Source organism: Melospiza melodia, chromosome Z (genome assembly GCF_035770615.1).
Source record: "Melospiza melodia melodia isolate bMelMel2 chromosome Z, bMelMel2.pri, whole genome shotgun sequence".
Taxonomy (NCBI): domain Eukaryota; kingdom Metazoa; phylum Chordata; class Aves; order Passeriformes; family Passerellidae; genus Melospiza; species Melospiza melodia.
In genome coordinates this window covers 53,759,128-53,775,944 of record NC_086226.1, presented here as the reverse complement: position 1 = coordinate 53,775,944, position 16,817 = coordinate 53,759,128, and the positions used below count along the sequence as shown (strand labels likewise).

The 16,817-nt window shown below is 37.4% G+C and overlaps 1 protein-coding gene across 4 annotated transcripts in view; it reads left to right on the top strand.

The window, feature by feature from the left end:
* The window catches only part of LOC134432122 (transducin-like enhancer protein 1), an 81,377-nt gene extending 65,052 nt beyond the window's left edge, over positions 1-16,325 (top strand). For all 4 annotated transcript variants that reach the window (XM_063180563.1, XM_063180564.1, XM_063180561.1 and 1 more), the window contains 6 exons: positions 565-814; positions 2,478-2,725; positions 4,413-4,560; positions 4,968-5,118; positions 5,538-5,614; positions 5,782-16,325. In XM_063180563.1, coding sequence (XP_063036633.1) covers positions 565-814; positions 2,478-2,725; positions 4,413-4,560; positions 4,968-5,118; positions 5,538-5,614; positions 5,782-5,889 — 982 coding nt within the window. In that variant the 3' untranslated portion in view covers positions 5,890-16,325. The remainder of the gene's footprint in view (positions 1-564; positions 815-2,477; positions 2,726-4,412; positions 4,561-4,967; positions 5,119-5,537; positions 5,615-5,781) is intronic.
* Positions 16,326-16,817: the final 492 nt, after the last annotated feature.

The window sequence follows — 16,817 nt, the reverse complement described above, 5'->3', positions numbered from 1 at the left end:
GTTTCTATTTTCTGTGTTTCTGTTTCCTAAAGCACTACTTACCAGCTGGAAAGAGGGGTATATGAGCACAGGCAGTGGTGATGTTACAAATGAGGTGCAGGAATCAAGCAAAACTTTGTTTTGTGGTGCCACAAGGCAACAGGTGCAAGCCTCATGGAAGGATGAGTAGTGCCTGGTGAGGCACTGCTGCTGTAGTATTTGTGTTGATGAGACTTGCAACTGCTAGCTGGAAACCGGGGGCTGAAAGGTCTTGCGATTATCCAAGTGGCTGAGGGATAGCAGCCATGACCTTGGTCTGTAGAGTTAAGAGTGGAATTTAACCTGCTTTCCCATGACACAAATATTTCAGCTGAGTCAAACTGAAAATTTCTATTGTGACTCTTTGTCTCCATATGAGGTTTCATCTGCCTGCGTTACTTGGCACTGTAGCGCTTTGCTACAGTAGATTTTTGCGAGATGATTGGCAAAGAATTAAAATTAAAAATACTGTTTTTCTTGCATTGTAGTTCTGTAATGACTGATTTTTTAAATTGTTTTGTCTTCTCTCTTTCCCTTCCCCAATAGAGCCTACTCCTTTCACGTTACTGCAGATGGTCAGATGCAGCCAGTTCCTTTCCCTCCTGATGCCCTCATCGGTCCAGGAATCCCTCGCCACGCCCGTCAGATCAACACCCTGAACCACGGGGAAGTTGTGTGTGCAGTTACCATCAGCAACCCCACGAGACACGTGTACACGGGTGGGAAGGGGTGTGTCAAGGTTTGGGACATCAGCCAGCCTGGCAACAAGAGCCCCGTCTCTCAGCTGGACTGCCTGGTGGGTGAACAGGAATTTACGCACAAGGGTAGCCTCTCCTCAGAGACTCAAAAAAAAGTCCTTGTTTGGATTTTGTTCATATTAGAAGGAAATAGCAGATCTGTTTCCTGGTGTCCTTTTCTCTTTTTTCAATACATAACAGTGTCATGGAAAACGGTGCTGGTTTGTTTAGTGATAATTATCACTAAGGGTCAAATAACAGATTAGCTTAGATTTCTGAATAGAATGTGTATGTCATATTTTGAATAGAACACAGTATTTTTTCCCTTTCTAGTTATACTGATGATTTTTGTGCATGAGTTTAAAAGGAATATAGCTTGTCTTATGCAGGGCTGCAGAGAACCTTCCTAGGTCTTTCACGAACACAAGGAGCAAAAACCTCATTTCTGTAAGATGATAGCAGCCACATACTGGAATAATGAGACACAGTACCAAAGGTCACTTAAAGTTTTGCTATGATTTTTGTTCACGATCCACTAGTTATACATATAGGCTGGTTATTTTCACATGTACAGGGTACAAAAGGGACTGGATGCAATAGTATATAGGTAGCTGAAAAGTTAACTCAAAAAAAGTAATGGCTCAATAAGAGATGCTTCTCACTAGAGGCAGCGTAAAGGTCTGTGCAGTGTTAACTGAGAAGACAATGCTGTCAAGCACAGCAATATGTATTGTGAATGAAAATTCTAGCTTCAGTGTAGATCTAATTAAATGTGGTGGGTTTTTTACCTTTTATCCTTTCTTTACTGCTATAATTTTGTAATTGCTGAGTAGTAATAGTGAAATTGAATAGGTATTCCGTTCTGTGGCATGTATATCTGTCTGGATGAAGAGCCTTCATTTAAGTCGGGTAGCATTAATGACTGATTAAGTCAACATTTTCACTGCCCTACTTCCTGCTCCTTTGCTGCAAATTACAAAAATATATCATAGTAGGAATACTGTTAACTAATTCTTGCAGTGGTTTTTTCTGTCTTAAGTTACAGATCTTTATCATCAATTTGTAAAAAAACTGTTGCCAATCAAGCAAGGCTGTAATAAGGGAAGGTAGAAATGTCTTCTGTCACTAACTCCCCCACAGTACCTCTCAAATCAACAATAACATCATGAAGGAGAGATCAATATGTACAATAAGAATAATGTTGAACAACAAAGGACCAACATAAATACAGGACCAATACAGGAATCCTTAATCTTTCAACTTTAATATTGTGAATGAAAAATAGTATTTGAAAGAAAAATTCAAAAACCTGAAGCGCATGAGACTAGAACGACATTTTCATATAGGGCTGTTAAATGCCAAATGAAAGGTCATTTGCTTTAATATTTCTATTGTTGGTGACCTTCACTGATGGAGTACATTTGCAGAAAAGCAAGCTTACTTTGGCTCTATTTTTGTGTAATGAGATAGAAAACTTGCCATTTGTCACGTTTGAAACAGAGTAGACTGTGGCAACAGGAGTCTGCAGTTTTAATTTCTGCAGCTGCAGTTTCTAATTAGTGATGAGAAGTAGGTGTTTCCAACCTTTTAAGATCTGCTGGCTCCTCTTCAGTACTTTGGTAATGGGAAAAGTACCACACTGCTTGAAACTTTGATGCAGTCAGAATTATGTTAGTGGTCATTACTGGCAGGCACATAACTGAGGTGATTTGTGTTGTACAGAACAGAGATAACTACATCCGCTCCTGTAAATTGCTGCCCGATGGATGCACCCTCATCGTTGGCGGGGAAGCCAGCACATTATCCATATGGGACCTGGCAGCTCCAACTCCTCGCATCAAAGCAGAGCTGACATCCTCAGCACCTGCCTGCTATGCTCTGGCTATCAGCCCTGACTCCAAGGTGTGCTTTTCCTGCTGCAGTGATGGGAACATTGCAGTGTGGGATCTTCATAACCAGACATTGGTCAGGTGAGTTGTTGTTTACAGAAAATTTTAATAGAAGTTACTCTTTGGACAGCTAAATATTTATCTCCCTGAATAGGGTTTATAACAGCAAAGTAAATAGTGTCTCTTATTCAGGGGAGTGGTTTACACCCAAGTCAGGCAGAAATTAGTTTTGGTAGTTTCGGCCTAGTCTTGGAAGATGTTTTTTAGGATTTGTCCATAACCTGCTGTAGTCAATGTGAAAACTCCTGCAGGTCTCTATTATTTGGGATTGGTCTGCAGGTTTCTACAAGCAGCGTTCTTGCTGGTTTGTTACTGGTATGGACTGAACATGCCTTCTAGGGAAGGTTTGAGATTTGCTCTTTTCCTTTGTCTTAGGCCTTGTTAAGTAGAATAAGACTATTTTCAATTCCTATTTAGCAAGGATAAGTAGTAAAATTAATCTTACAATTAATCTTACTATATTTCCTAAAGAACTGATCCTCTCAGTTCTTTAGGAAAGCAGAGGGGCTTACTATAAGATAAATTTAGTTTAGGCTTATCAAAGCAGTGATGGCTTACAATATTTTGAGAAGAGTTCTGAACACAAAAACTAAAGAATATGCTTAGTCCGCTGTGTTTCAGTTAAACTTCCTGTATATCCACAATTAGCTGAAAATTACATACAGAGAGTCATGTTAATGTGCATGCAATTTTTTTCTTTCTGTTGAACTTTAGGTCAATAAATACAATTTTAGTTACATAAAGTTTTCACTTTATCATGTGCATGCTTAGCCCCTGTAAGGTTGCACTGTGCAACATCTATACACATCTGTGAATGTCTTGCCTTTTAAATGTTTGCTGTATGTGTTCCCACCACTTGCATGCTGATCTTGCTGGTTGATAGCACATGGAATTTTGAGACCAGAGCTACTAAACAAAACATGCCGTGTGACCTTTCTGTGGCAGCTCTTGGTGATTCATACCCTTCCTTCACAAGCTGGTTGTCTTTTCCCCACCCGCCCTCCGCCTTTCGCACTGAGGCACAGGACTTTGCTAAAGCTAATTGCTGATGAAAAAGGCAGAAGCTCCAGAATGCTCTTGCCAAAGGATTAAGAAAAAGTTGAGATGACCTTCTGGTTGCTGAAAGCTGAGATTTGCTAATGAGAAGGTTATAAAACTGCTCCGTTTAGATTTTTCTAATCTCCTGCCACAGAGAATGCAACTTTGTGACTCAGCAATGCTTGTGTTTAACTATCTGGATCTCTATCTGGATCCCTTTCTATTAGTATATCTGCTTGTTATTTATCTTCTTGACCTGCAGCCAAAGAAAAATGCAGAAGCTGTTTTCTGAAATTGGAGGTTTTATTCTCTGACCGCTTCAATTTTATCTGAGTTATCCTTAGTGGTTTTTAACTCTAGTTACTGGGCTTTAATATTCTCACAAGTGGGTATAGGCTTTTTGGGGGGGTTTGTTGTTTTGTTTTCTTTTTTCAAAACCTGATAGGAAATAGTTTACTTTATTCAGCTAGCCATGATGTAGATCACTTCTCTAGCACCTGGAAAATGTTTTTTTTTAATACTGGTATTTAATGCTCAGTGAGAGGCTGATTTTTGCTCATCGTCAGACACAGAACAGATGACACATGTTCAGAGTCCAAAACTAACACCACAAAGTGTTTACCTTGAGCTCTGGCAGGAAATCATTATTCAATCTGGTTTGTTTTATCAGGCAATTCCAGGGCCACACAGATGGAGCCAGCTGTATTGACATTTCTAATGATGGTACCAAGCTCTGGACAGGAGGTTTGGATAACACTGTCAGATCCTGGGACTTGAGAGAAGGGAGACAGCTACAACAGCATGACTTCACATCACAGGTAACTGGATTTTCCTACAGCTTGTGGCAATATGTGGGGTGGGAAGGAAACCCATAGGATCAAAGGTAAGACTGAGCGCAGCAGAAGTAGCAGATTGTTCCCTCGCTTCCTTTTGGCTGCTCTCAACACAATATTTTGAAGCTTATTTATGTGCTTAGATTACAGAAGAAAATGATAGCCTGACACTACTCTTTTTCTAAGTTAATGTGTAAAAACAGGGGTTATTTAGTTACTCAAATTTTGAACTGCAGTTTTGCTATTGAACTTATGTAAATTTGCCCTTCTCTCTCTCTCTCTCTCTCTCTCTCTCTCTCTCTTTCCTCCCCCCCCGTCCCACATAATTTTAACTGCAGAAAAATTATCTATAGGAAAATAATTAAAAGGTGTAAATATGATATAATTTTCAGATATTTTCCCTTGGTTATTGTCCTACTGGTGAATGGCTAGCTGTGGGAATGGAGAGCAGCAATGTCGAAGTGCTACATGTAAATAAACCAGACAAGTATCAACTGCATCTTCATGAGAGCTGTGTATTGTCACTCAAATTTGCTTACTGTGGTAAGTTGCCCTGAACATAGAACTGGAGGTCAGGGCTCTTAATTCATGTTTTGCTGATTATTTATTTCATAGTCATTAGTTATTACATCTCAGTTTCTCAAGTAATGCATAAATATCTCTGCTTTATGAATTCAAATGCACTTATCTACAAACAGCCATCTGTTTGTCTAGAGGCTGCTGTGAGGATTGATTCATGTGTAAAAAGCTATTTCTGTTTGAAGTTTAGGGATTTCCTAGTATGTAACACACTGCAAACGTGCTGAGCATCCACGTTGATTGTAAGCAAAAGTACTGTGTTGATTTGTAGTAAGAGCTTTTATAAGGGCAATTAGTTAACAGATTTCATTGATGTGAATTGAAAATTGAAAAATTGAAATGTCTCTTTCACATTGCTGTAATCCTTCTGGTTTATATTCTAGGTAAATGGTTTGTGAGTACTGGGAAAGATAACCTTCTTAATGCATGGAGAACTCCATATGGAGCCAGTATCTTCCAGGTGAGGATAATGTTGCTTTTCATGAAGAAAAAAAAAATACAAAAAAGCAGAGTTCCAGGAGTGGATTCAGATATCTTCACATATGTGATCTACCTAAAATGAGATGATGGAATGATGGTAAACAGACTTTTTTTAAATTATGTAATATATTTCTATTTTTCTTCTAGTCCAAAGAATCTTCATCAGTGCTTAGCTGTGACATCTCTGTGGATGATAAGTACATTGTCACTGGCTCTGGAGACAAAAAAGCTACAGTCTATGAAGTTATCTACTGAAAAATATGATGGGGATATTCTTTTAGAGGTTGAACTGGGCCAAAATTGTTTGTAGAAGTAGAAAGGTTTTGAATTTTTGAAAGGAACAAAAGTGTTGAGGTTCCAGACCTTGCCATGAAACTACTCCGATTTTTCAAAATAGAACGCAACGTCCTGCAACTAAGTATTGGCTACGTGGACCAGACGGAACACAGAGGCAAGATGGACAAATGTAGCCTAGGTTTTTGACATAATTTTTAAAAGCCAAGTCTACTGAAGAATGTCGGAGCCTTTTATTTTTTTCTTTTTGTGACCTCATGCAATTTTTTCTCATTGCCTGAATATGGGGGATAAATACCTTTCTGTTCCTTGCAGTTCAAGTTACATTCTGTCCTGGGTAGAGCAGCAGTGTCTCAGATGAACTTGTTTCCTGGTTTTGCATCTTGTGATATGTTTTTGTATTTTTGTTGAAGGTCAAACATTTGTATAAATTGTAAATATATTTAGTTTACTACAGTAAAGGCTTTAGTACCAACAACCAGTCTTCCCCCTTGCCCCCTCCCTGCTTGCCCTGCTTATTTAAAATTAAAAACCTTTTGGGGATATAAGTACCTTTTTAGAAGCAAGAGCAAACACTATGTATAGTTTGAAAATGGTGTCTTATTCTTTATAACTGTTCTTAGATTCCTTTATCATACTTCAAAGTAGTTGATTTGACATACTAGGATATCAAGTCCAGTAGATATTGTCTTGTTCTACAGAAAACTTAAAGGCAGTTTTGTACTAATTATAGTGTAAATATAAAAATTGAACATTTCATAAAGCTGTGCAGTTTATTTTGATGTCCCATGTATATGTTCTTTGGCAGATGCAGTAATATGTGCCTGATCATAACACATTTGGTCATTTCTCTAGGAGAGGAGGTGTCTTCCCTGTCCTTTTTCCCCCCCAGCTGAACAGAATTCATGTGAAACTACATTTCAACTAAGTACATCAGAGCCTTTATTTGTTATATGAGGATGTCTGTGATTAGAGAAGTTGCATCCTTCATGTGTTACAGAGAAGTGGTAGTTAATGGCCATTTCCTTTTTAAAATCTTGTCTATACTTAGATATTCAGGTAAATTTAACTAAATTACCAAAAGTGTGAGTTTACAGGGGATTTCCTAAAGATGTTTTAATACTTGCAGGGTAGCAAGTGAAGTGAGTTAACCTAAACTAAGTTAAAATCACTTCTTAATTTCTTGTGAGAATAATGACAAAGGAATATTTTGATTTTTAACTAATCCACCCTACAAATTAATTAGAATTAATTTTCCTGAGTGTCCTATGTTATGCAGGCCTGTAGGCTCTATGTATTCATGCTGAGCAATCTGTGAGTCTTTTCCATTGTTGCATCACTGTGTGACATCTGTGAAGAGCCATGATAAGCAGCCAGCTACCAAAGCTATGCATCTTCAAGTTTTCTTGGTGTACTCAAGAGCAATGGGTGAGGAGAGAATGTGTTCACTTTATTTAACTATTATTTTTTCAGGCTAATGTGTTCTACCACTGTGTGCTAGACAACAGACTTTGCTGTTGCACTGGTGGGAGCTGTACATTTCCTACATTTTGTAATTTGGTTATAATTTCTGTTGCTAACGGAGAGCACAGATGAACAGAAGGATATCTTTGAACAATTAATTTAGATTACGCAAACTGGCAGACAGAAGAAGAGCTGCTTTCTCATTTTCCTAGCATTTGACGGTGGCCTATATCCTGCTCTTTCAAAGACACGTAGGTAGGAAGAAACAAGCTTGACTGACAGATGTGTTGATTGGATAAAGAATTTTTCATGTGGGGGCAAATTTTATCTAAGATTCTAGTCTGAAGGGACATAGGTTTTCGTTTTGATTTACATGACCGTTCTACTGAAACCAAATTATAGCGTCTAAAACTGTAATAGCCTTAACGTACTAACATTCCATCCAGAATGTAAAATATTACCCATTCAGGATAATCTGGTCTCCTAGAATTTTAAAAATAACATTGTATCAATATGTATCCATATATTTCTTTGTTGATTTTTAGTTGTTAATTTGTATCTGTATGAAAATGACAGACAAGTTTAGATGTTGGGCATGTTGCTTTCAGACATAGTGGGGCAGAAAGCAGTATCATGAGGCTTTTCAGAGAATTAACTGTATTTGCTACACTGAAATACTGGGAAGTGCTGTGCCATTTTTACAAGGGAAAGTTTTAAAACAAGAGTATTTACAAGATTACTTGATTTTTACACTTTTCATATTGAAATTTCTCTGAACATCTAGTTCTGGCAGTGATCATTGACTTTAGCAGCACTTGCAAATTTGCTTTAATTAGGATCTTTTGGATTTTTGCCAAACTGCTATCACCTTGACTTTTACTTTATAGGTATCCTTTTGCTGTTCTCTGAAGTCACAGGAGCCAAGAATGCAAATATTCTTACACATCCATATCAATTTTAAAAGACCCAACAAGTGTAATTGGTCTGCTGTATGTTGTGGCAAAGGGCTTGCCAGCAAGGTCACACTTGTCAATCCGGAGGTTCAAAATCATAGTGTCAGGAGAATCATAAAATACCTTGTTTTCTTGACTTCTAGAATGTACAATGAGTCAGAGCAATTATGGAATCAGAAATTTATGTGCATGAATTTAATCATATTTGTACCATATATTTCTTGATTGTCATTAAGAAATTAATTCCTTTTTTCCCCCCTATTATAAGCCTTGGGTCTGAAAATTAGTGGATACATCTGAAAGCTTCTGGATGCATCATCCATACTTGTGGATGAGTAGTTCTCTCCATCTGTTGTTTCGGATTTCACTTAATGTTTATAAAATCGTGAGTCTTTTGATTTGTCAAGAGAGTAAAGCATATTCTACTTGCAGATGTAATTTTTAATGAAAAGAGAGGTTTGCTGAACTTCTAGCATGTCTGTCTACACAATCACCTAAAAGATGTAAAACTTGTGAAGCTTAAAACTTCTGTAAGATCTTTTAGCCCTGTTTAAAGTGGTGGGTGGAAATAATTGCTCACTGAATGAAGAAACAGACTAACCAAGGTCAGCAGTAACAGAAAAGGCACTGGGGAAACCATGTGGAGAAGAGAAGTGCAGCAGTAGCTATTGTATAGGTAATTCTGTTTTTTGTGGGAGGTCAACCTAAATACAGTCCTAAAAGATTCCTTTGGTTAGCGCCTTTTGGGACAGTCTTTGTGTGCTAGGTGGCCTTCAGTACTCAGAGATGTCTCAATGGCACTCTGGTAAATGCCAGTTCTGGATAGAAGCAGGGAGTCCTTACAAAAGACATTTTGGATGTCAATGCAAACCATAACTGATGAAGAGGGGATTTGTGGTGATACCAATTCAACTGAACAACATCCTTTGTCAGCTTTAATATGTATATTTTGTATATGTGCACTTGGTATAACCCTTCATAAATCAGTGGTGCAGAAAGTCACGATATCATTCCACACAATGTATTTGTCAGTGTGTCAGATGTTCTTTTCAATTATAATTCCAAGCAATGGCAGTTCCCCATGTTAGCCTACAAGCTACTGGTGTCTTGAGAGAGAATTTTCATCTACGTTAGTTCTTTCTAATTCATTTGGCATTTCAAAGGCTTTTGTTCTTTTAAAGGAAAGAGAGACCACTAAATGAACATCATTTTCACAGACTGTTATAACAAGCGTTATTTTTTAATATAAACATCAATGTAGAATCTATGTATGAATGATTGACCATAATTTTTGGGTCACATTTTTGCATTGGTGTGATATAAGTAGAATTTCAGAAGCTTCTAAGTTACTCAAGTAGCTTTAACTCAGATTGACAAACTGATTTTTTGTTTGGTGTTTAATTCCTGATAAAGTTTTTTGTTTGTTTGTAGTTTTGTGGAATGGCTGGCCCACTTAGGATCCCAAGGGATTATGTAGTCTAGGTTAAATAGTCTTTCATATTTTCTATTTTATTGGTGCAATTTTGAGTTCATGGGGAAATTCCACCATTCTATTAATTAAGAAAGGTGGATTTTAAAGTTTTTTGGCTAAGGAGGAGTACAGACTTCTGATTTCGCACTACTGATAAAGTGTTTACCCCTTAAATCACTTCACTGGATAATCTGGACTGACTCCAACTCTGCTGTCTCTTTGAAGGATTTTGGGTTTTTTCTCCTACCACAAGCGTACAGAAAGAATTTGAGAATGTAGGTTTATGTAAGACTTCAGCCAATTCATTCGGTCCTGCCAGACAGACATAATTCATTACATAATGGGAAAGGTGGAGTAACTCAGAGCTGAACCTGATAAACACCAGAATGCAGGTGAGTTATGGCACAGAAATTCATGGACAGAACCACTTGAGTTAAAAAAGCCCTCCAAGATGATCTAGTCCAATCTCTGACTGAATATTACGTGTAAACTAAACCATAGCATTATGTGCTGCATCCAGTCATTTCTTGAACACCTGTGGGATGGATGACTCTACCACCTCCCTGGGCAGCCTGCTCCAATGCTTGACAACTTCATCCATGAGAAAATTCTTCCTGAGGTCCAACCTGAACCTCCCCTGGCTTAGCTTGAAGCCGTGTCCTCTTGTCCTGTGGCCGAGAGGAGAGACCAAGAGACACCCAGCTTGCTACAACCTCATTTCAGGGAGTTGTAGAGTGGGCCTCTTCTCCAGTCTAAACAATCCCAGCTCCCTCAGCCACTCCTTAAAAGACTTGTGCTCCAGACCCTTCACCAGCTTCTTTGCCCTTCTCTGAACACACCTCAATGTCCTTCTCATGAGTGGCCTAAAACAGAACACAGGATTTGAGGTGCAGCCTTTCCAGTAACAGGGGCAGGGAAAATCCCAGCCCCAGTCCTGCTAGCCACACTATTGCTGACACAAACAAGGACACTATCAGTCACCTTGGACACCTGGTCACACTGCAGGACAAGAGGAAATGAGAACTAGAAACACATACATTTTAGGTGTAATCTAACACGCAATCTACGCAATTCACCTAGAATGAGATTTCAGTCAGAGAGTTTACTGACATCTGTTTCTGTATAAAGTTGTTCAAATGTTTCTGCAGTTATTCAAGGACCCTTGAGTTGTGTGTTTGAACTAGAAGTGGACATTTCTTTGATATCCATAAACATCTAGTCATCTCATGCTAAGAGGGAAAAGGAGTTAACTCACAGCCAGTTCTCTACATTTACCATTACCTTTTATTTCTGTAGCTCAAGATCTGCTTCCAAGCACTTGATAATCCCATTTTCAGCAACATGCTCCCAAATGGCCCACTGCAGTTTACGCGCTTAGTGCTGTGTGGTAGGTTTTGCTAGGGAAATCAGACATGTAAGAACTGGGTGCTTGAAAAATCTGTCCTATGGGTCTATCTTACTGACATTTCTGAGAAATTTACCCAGGATTTCTGCTTAGCTATATAGGAGAGCTCAAACACTCACTGAAACATTTTCTAAATCAGCAAAAAGTGTGTTTTAAACATATTTTAAGCACATGGGTAGGCTTGGGGGTTTTTTGGTTTGGTTTGTGGTTTTTCACTATTTTCTGTTGATTGATTTTTTTTTTTTTCTTCTGACATTACTTTAAAAGTATGAATTGAATATAACAAGAAAACATGAAGGGAAATCAGAAGAATGAATAATAGTCTTCAGAGGGCAGAATGTTGTTGAAGATGCAAAGAACCTACTGCTTCTGTGATACATTAATTCTTGAGAGAGCTGGATTTCTATTTCCTTGAGGCTAAAAGTGCTGCTCAGAAAACTGAATACCAAAAATGTCTGTTGTGGGGACAAATGTTAGTTATCATTTTCAAATCTGAGCAGGGTTTTTTGTGGGGTTTAGGTTGTTTGGGGTTTGCCCTCCCCATATTTCTTAGATCTGGGTCTCACAGTTCACTCTGAGAAGCTGAACAACAGTCCATGTTCTTTCTGGCTCTATGCTCTACTATACATTAGTAAGAATTTAGTTGCCTGTTAATGATATGCAGTATACAGGAAAATCTGATTGAATATTTCAGTGGATAGCTGCATAATTATATTGGGCAGTGTCTGGTGTAATGATTTCCCTTACTAATGCAAGCCCTCAGATATAGGATAGTTGCATTATTCTATACTCATATTTTCATTGTTTATGAATCCCTGGTTTGGCATAGTTGACTCTTCATAGAAAAAATTATGTGATGGTTTCTTTGGTAAAACATAAAATTATGAGATTTTTCCTGTCCTATAATTTCACATGTGATTTTGTCCATATTTTTAAGATTATGTTGATTCATAGAAGAGATGCTGCAAGCAACTCAACATTTATATTGTGTACAGCTTGGCAAGGGTTGCCTTTGCTATGTTCACAGCACAAAGGTATCTCTCAAACCCTGTTTCAAAACCCTGTTTTCTGCCAAAAATTAGTTTGAGGTGAAGATAACACATAGTCTGGAGACTAAGCAATCAAACATACTGTTATCATTATCCCTTTTGTATACTCTGTCATTAACATAGAAAATGGAGATGATAGCCTGTAACTGCAAACAATAAATGCTGTTTTTCCTTTGAGCACTGATTTTAATGGCAGTTTAAAAAAGTTAACAAGCAGAATGAAGGGGTCATAAATGAAAGTTAACCCACAGCAGTTGGAAACTGAGAAATCCTTGTTACTTTTGTGGTAGTGAGCCTAATTTGTTTAAAATAAAATCCATCTGCTCATTTCACAGTCTTTGTCACACTTCCTTCAGTGATCCACAGTGGATTACCCCCTTACTTTAAAACCTGTCTGAAATTATAATAAGCTAATAACTCTTATTTTGTGGTTTACTGTAGCATAAAGTTTTGAAGTCCAGTGAAGATGCCCTTTATTCTTAAAAAATAATCAGCTATTGGGGTTTTTCTGCAGTTGGAAATGATTTTTGTAAAATTGGATTTCAAATAAATATACAATCTGATGGTTTTGCAAATTCAAAGTATTTTCTAATTGTTGATGAATCAGACAAACACTGCTGTTAAGTATGTAAATGTTCTTAATGTCAGCCTGGTTTTTGCTTAGCATGCCATGCAGGCAACAAAACTTTGGAGTGATTCAACTTTTGTGGCCACATTAAATTTACTTACTGGAATAAGTTTCCTTTTTCATACAGAAATCAGTTTACTACCGTGCTCCTTTATGTTTCCTCCTGGATATACATTAGATCTCTAGAGATGTTTTAATGAGTTATACATACATAATGGTTCTAATTTTTCTTTGTCCTTCTGATTGTTAGATATGTGAGATGTGTATTTCTGACAGCAGTTGAGTGAATATTCACAAATATATGATATAATTGAATTTTTGAATGTGTATTTCAAGAAGTATATAGACTTGTATAGATAAATCATTGATTTTCATTTGTCAAATTCAAGATTTTCAAGTCCTGATACTCTTGTATTTTTATCAGTGAATCTGTTAAAGGAAATACTTCTGGATTTTGAATGGTTTTCATTGCTTTTTAAATTTGTTTATGTAGATACTCTTCTTTGTTGAGTACAAGTTATTGACCTGGTATTCTATTTATAATTCTTCCTGGTTCTTCAGTATTTTATCTAGCTGTAACTTATTAAAAACCACAAATATGAAATGGGGATATTAATGACAAGTGGTTTAAATGTGAGAGTTTCAAATGCATGTTAGAATATTTCAACACTTTGTTCACTGTAATTTTACATTTTTTCATTACTTAAGTAATTAAAAAAAATCCTTAGGGTTGAATTATAGTAAAATTTTATACATCTCAGTACTAATTTTGTCTCCCAGTGGACAGCAATAATTTAGATGGGATTGTTTTTACTCTACCTAATTTATTCCTGGGCAGGGGGGAAGGGGAAAAATATTAACCTTGCAAATTTTGCTAATTATAATAATTTCATTGCTATTGTTAATTGTTTTTAATAACCTCCATGCCTTCAGAAATTTGTTCTTCTATATTTTGAAGAAAACATCCAGATATACAGGGTTCTGTAATAGAATATGTTTACAGTATTTATCCCCTGGGTTAGCTATAACAGTAAGGGGAAGTACAGTGACAGATACCACTTGCAATAGTTGCTAGTGCAATGTGCCTTTGAACCATTTTCTTTAGTTATTAAATTTTCTTATAATCTTAGGTGAGGTGAGCAGTTTTAAATCAGTTTCATTTCTATCAAAGTGGATATGACAACACATTCTTAGAGCTTTACTAGTCTTACTAAATTTAAATCTGCATGGTAAATGGTTACATGGATAGTTTTGAACTGATTTGACTGTTGAGGTTAACTTCTTAGGTTTCAAAACCTGCTAGAGTAGAGGGAGAAATTGCCAGTTATATTTGGGGGTTTTTTATTGCTTTCATTTTGTACTATATAGATCAGTGGGACTTTCATACCACTGTAGATGTGCTCAGTTTTAATGTTGCCATAGTTTGCTCCATCTGTTTCCCTTGAATTTAGCTTAAAAATTAATCCCTTTCCATAGGTGTCTGCTTTGAACCTTAACAAATATAAAAATAATCAAAAAATCACAATTTGATAGAGACACTGTTTATTTCTCTGTTTCTGATGTGGATATTGTTTAGCAGGGCCTATCTAGTTAAAAGGCAGTTAAAATAGTAATCACACATGATCTGTGTCTAACTGTCATTCGTAGAAAAAGTGCTACAAAGTGATATATGGTGGTAACAACTCGGAAGGAAAAGAATATGAAATTCAGATAGCAGCTTGAACAATTTACTGTTAGCATGGGGCCCAATAACACTACAAAGCTATAAACTCTGTCTTTCTAGATTGCCCAGTTAGGTGGCAGAGATGCAATTTGTCTTTTCTGAAGCCGCCTGCTGCTAGCTAGCTCCATCTCCTGTCACAGCCTATTAGCTCCCCAAGAAAATTGGTGGGAAATTGCCTGCAGATTGTAGGAAATTGCATCTGCAGACCCAGGAAAAAATGTAGGATAGCACAACACTGATCCTCCCAGAGCAGCTATTAATACAGCAAAAGCTGACCTTTGGCATGGCGTGAAACGACTTTGCTGAATAAAGACTGTATTATGTGTGGTTGAAGGAGGGAAGGAATTATTATCCTAGCTACGCTTGTAGTCAGCCTGTTCCAGGAAGCTTAAGTATGAGCAGCAGGTTCTGCTGCCCCTCATTCCCACTGGAAGGTGGAAGAGGACATTTTGCAGCCTTATACACAAATTTCATTGTACAGATGGGCAAAAAACCCATTATGCATTTAAATTATGTTAGTGCATATAAAATTCAAAGGTTTAGTGACAAAGTTGAAAGGTAATTTATGAAGCTAATTGCAAAAAAATTAATAGGTATCTCTGCTCAGGTGAGTCTTGGTCAGACTAGCAACAACTTTTTGGCTATTTAATTCTATTTGTATATACATATTATACATTTGATTTTGGAGCAGTTACAATGAAAAGGAGCTGATTTGTTCTGTAACTGTGAACTGTAAAAAGTCATGGAATACACATTACTTATCACAGATTTTAGCATTAAATTCCTTGCTGCTAGGAAGCTCACTTCTGCTATGTTTAAACTAATTCCCATATGTTCTTTATGGTGTAATATACAATGAGTTTCATCCTCTGTCATTTCTACTACAGCTACCTTTCTAATTTTGTACTTTACCTCAGTTTTATAGGGCCTTTCAATAAAAGACTCAACTTTTCTGTGATTTCTGAGAGAGGGGGTATGTATAGTAGGTTTTGTTGCAACATAAAAATAAATGTCAGTATTTTCTTTGAGCTTGCAATTGTACTTAGTTGATTCAAAGCCTCCCGAGGAAGATGTGATTGTGAATCAGAATGGTGTATTGATCAGAAGTGAGTGTGAGGAGGGGGGCAGCAGCAGGGAAAAAATCATTTTGCAATCAAGAGCATTGCTGTTTTCAAACTCAGACGAGATCTTTTGGTAACTGGCAGCTGCCCAGGGATCTAAGTGAAACCAGTGGGTTCATTTCCTGTTGTATTAGTGTCCACTGTTGTAAATGAGCTAGCAGGGCTTACGAACACTCACACCGCTGATTAGAGAAAATTAGTGGCCTGCCTTATGGAGCTGAGGCAGAGGCAGCAGGGTAAAAAAGGTATTGCAGATAGTTCAAAGCACAGCTGAAGGGGATCAAGAAACCTTCATGTCATGGGGCTCTCTGGACTGCTGTTTTGAATTCTTATGATCATGAATGCACACATATGTCAGTCTGAAATGCTAATTCGTTGAGGCATTGATTTTCTAATTTAGTTATAGCACCTTTTATGGAAGTTATGCAGTTTAGTGCTGTGTGTCTTTTCTTGTAAAACAAATACAGGAACAGAAGAGCTGTGGTGCTTGAGCCTTTATTCTGTATTTACAATAGCTGTTCATCTTCCAAGCTATTACCTATTAATTGCATTCTCAAAATAAACCTTGCCATTTAGTAACAAACTGGGTTTTTGTATAGTTCAATACATATATTGGATGAGCAAAGAACATTTCAAGGACACAGAAAATCTTCCCTGGCTAATCACTGAATTTGACTTTTCTTGTAACAAACAGACAAAATAAATTGGGTGATACAGTATTCAGGATTTCATTTCCTCTGGCTCATGGCACTGTGTGCACTGTTACATGCATGCATACTCTGAGGCCAAGCCTGTTATTCTACATAGAGCAAAGAGAGCTAATCATTCTGTATGAAAGGCAGACGCTTTCTTTCCATAAATTCAAAGCTGCAAGCTCTTACTTTCCTGTGGAAAGAACCAAATTTAGACTGGGCTGTGAGGAATTTGGAGTGCACCAAAAGCTGCTCTGGACAGTTGGTTGGTATAAAAGAGGACTGGCAGGGGAGAAAAACCAGCTCCTGACAAACCAGTTCTTGGCCAACACTTAATGACTGGAAAAGATGTGCAAACCATAAATAGCACCCTTTATCCTGTA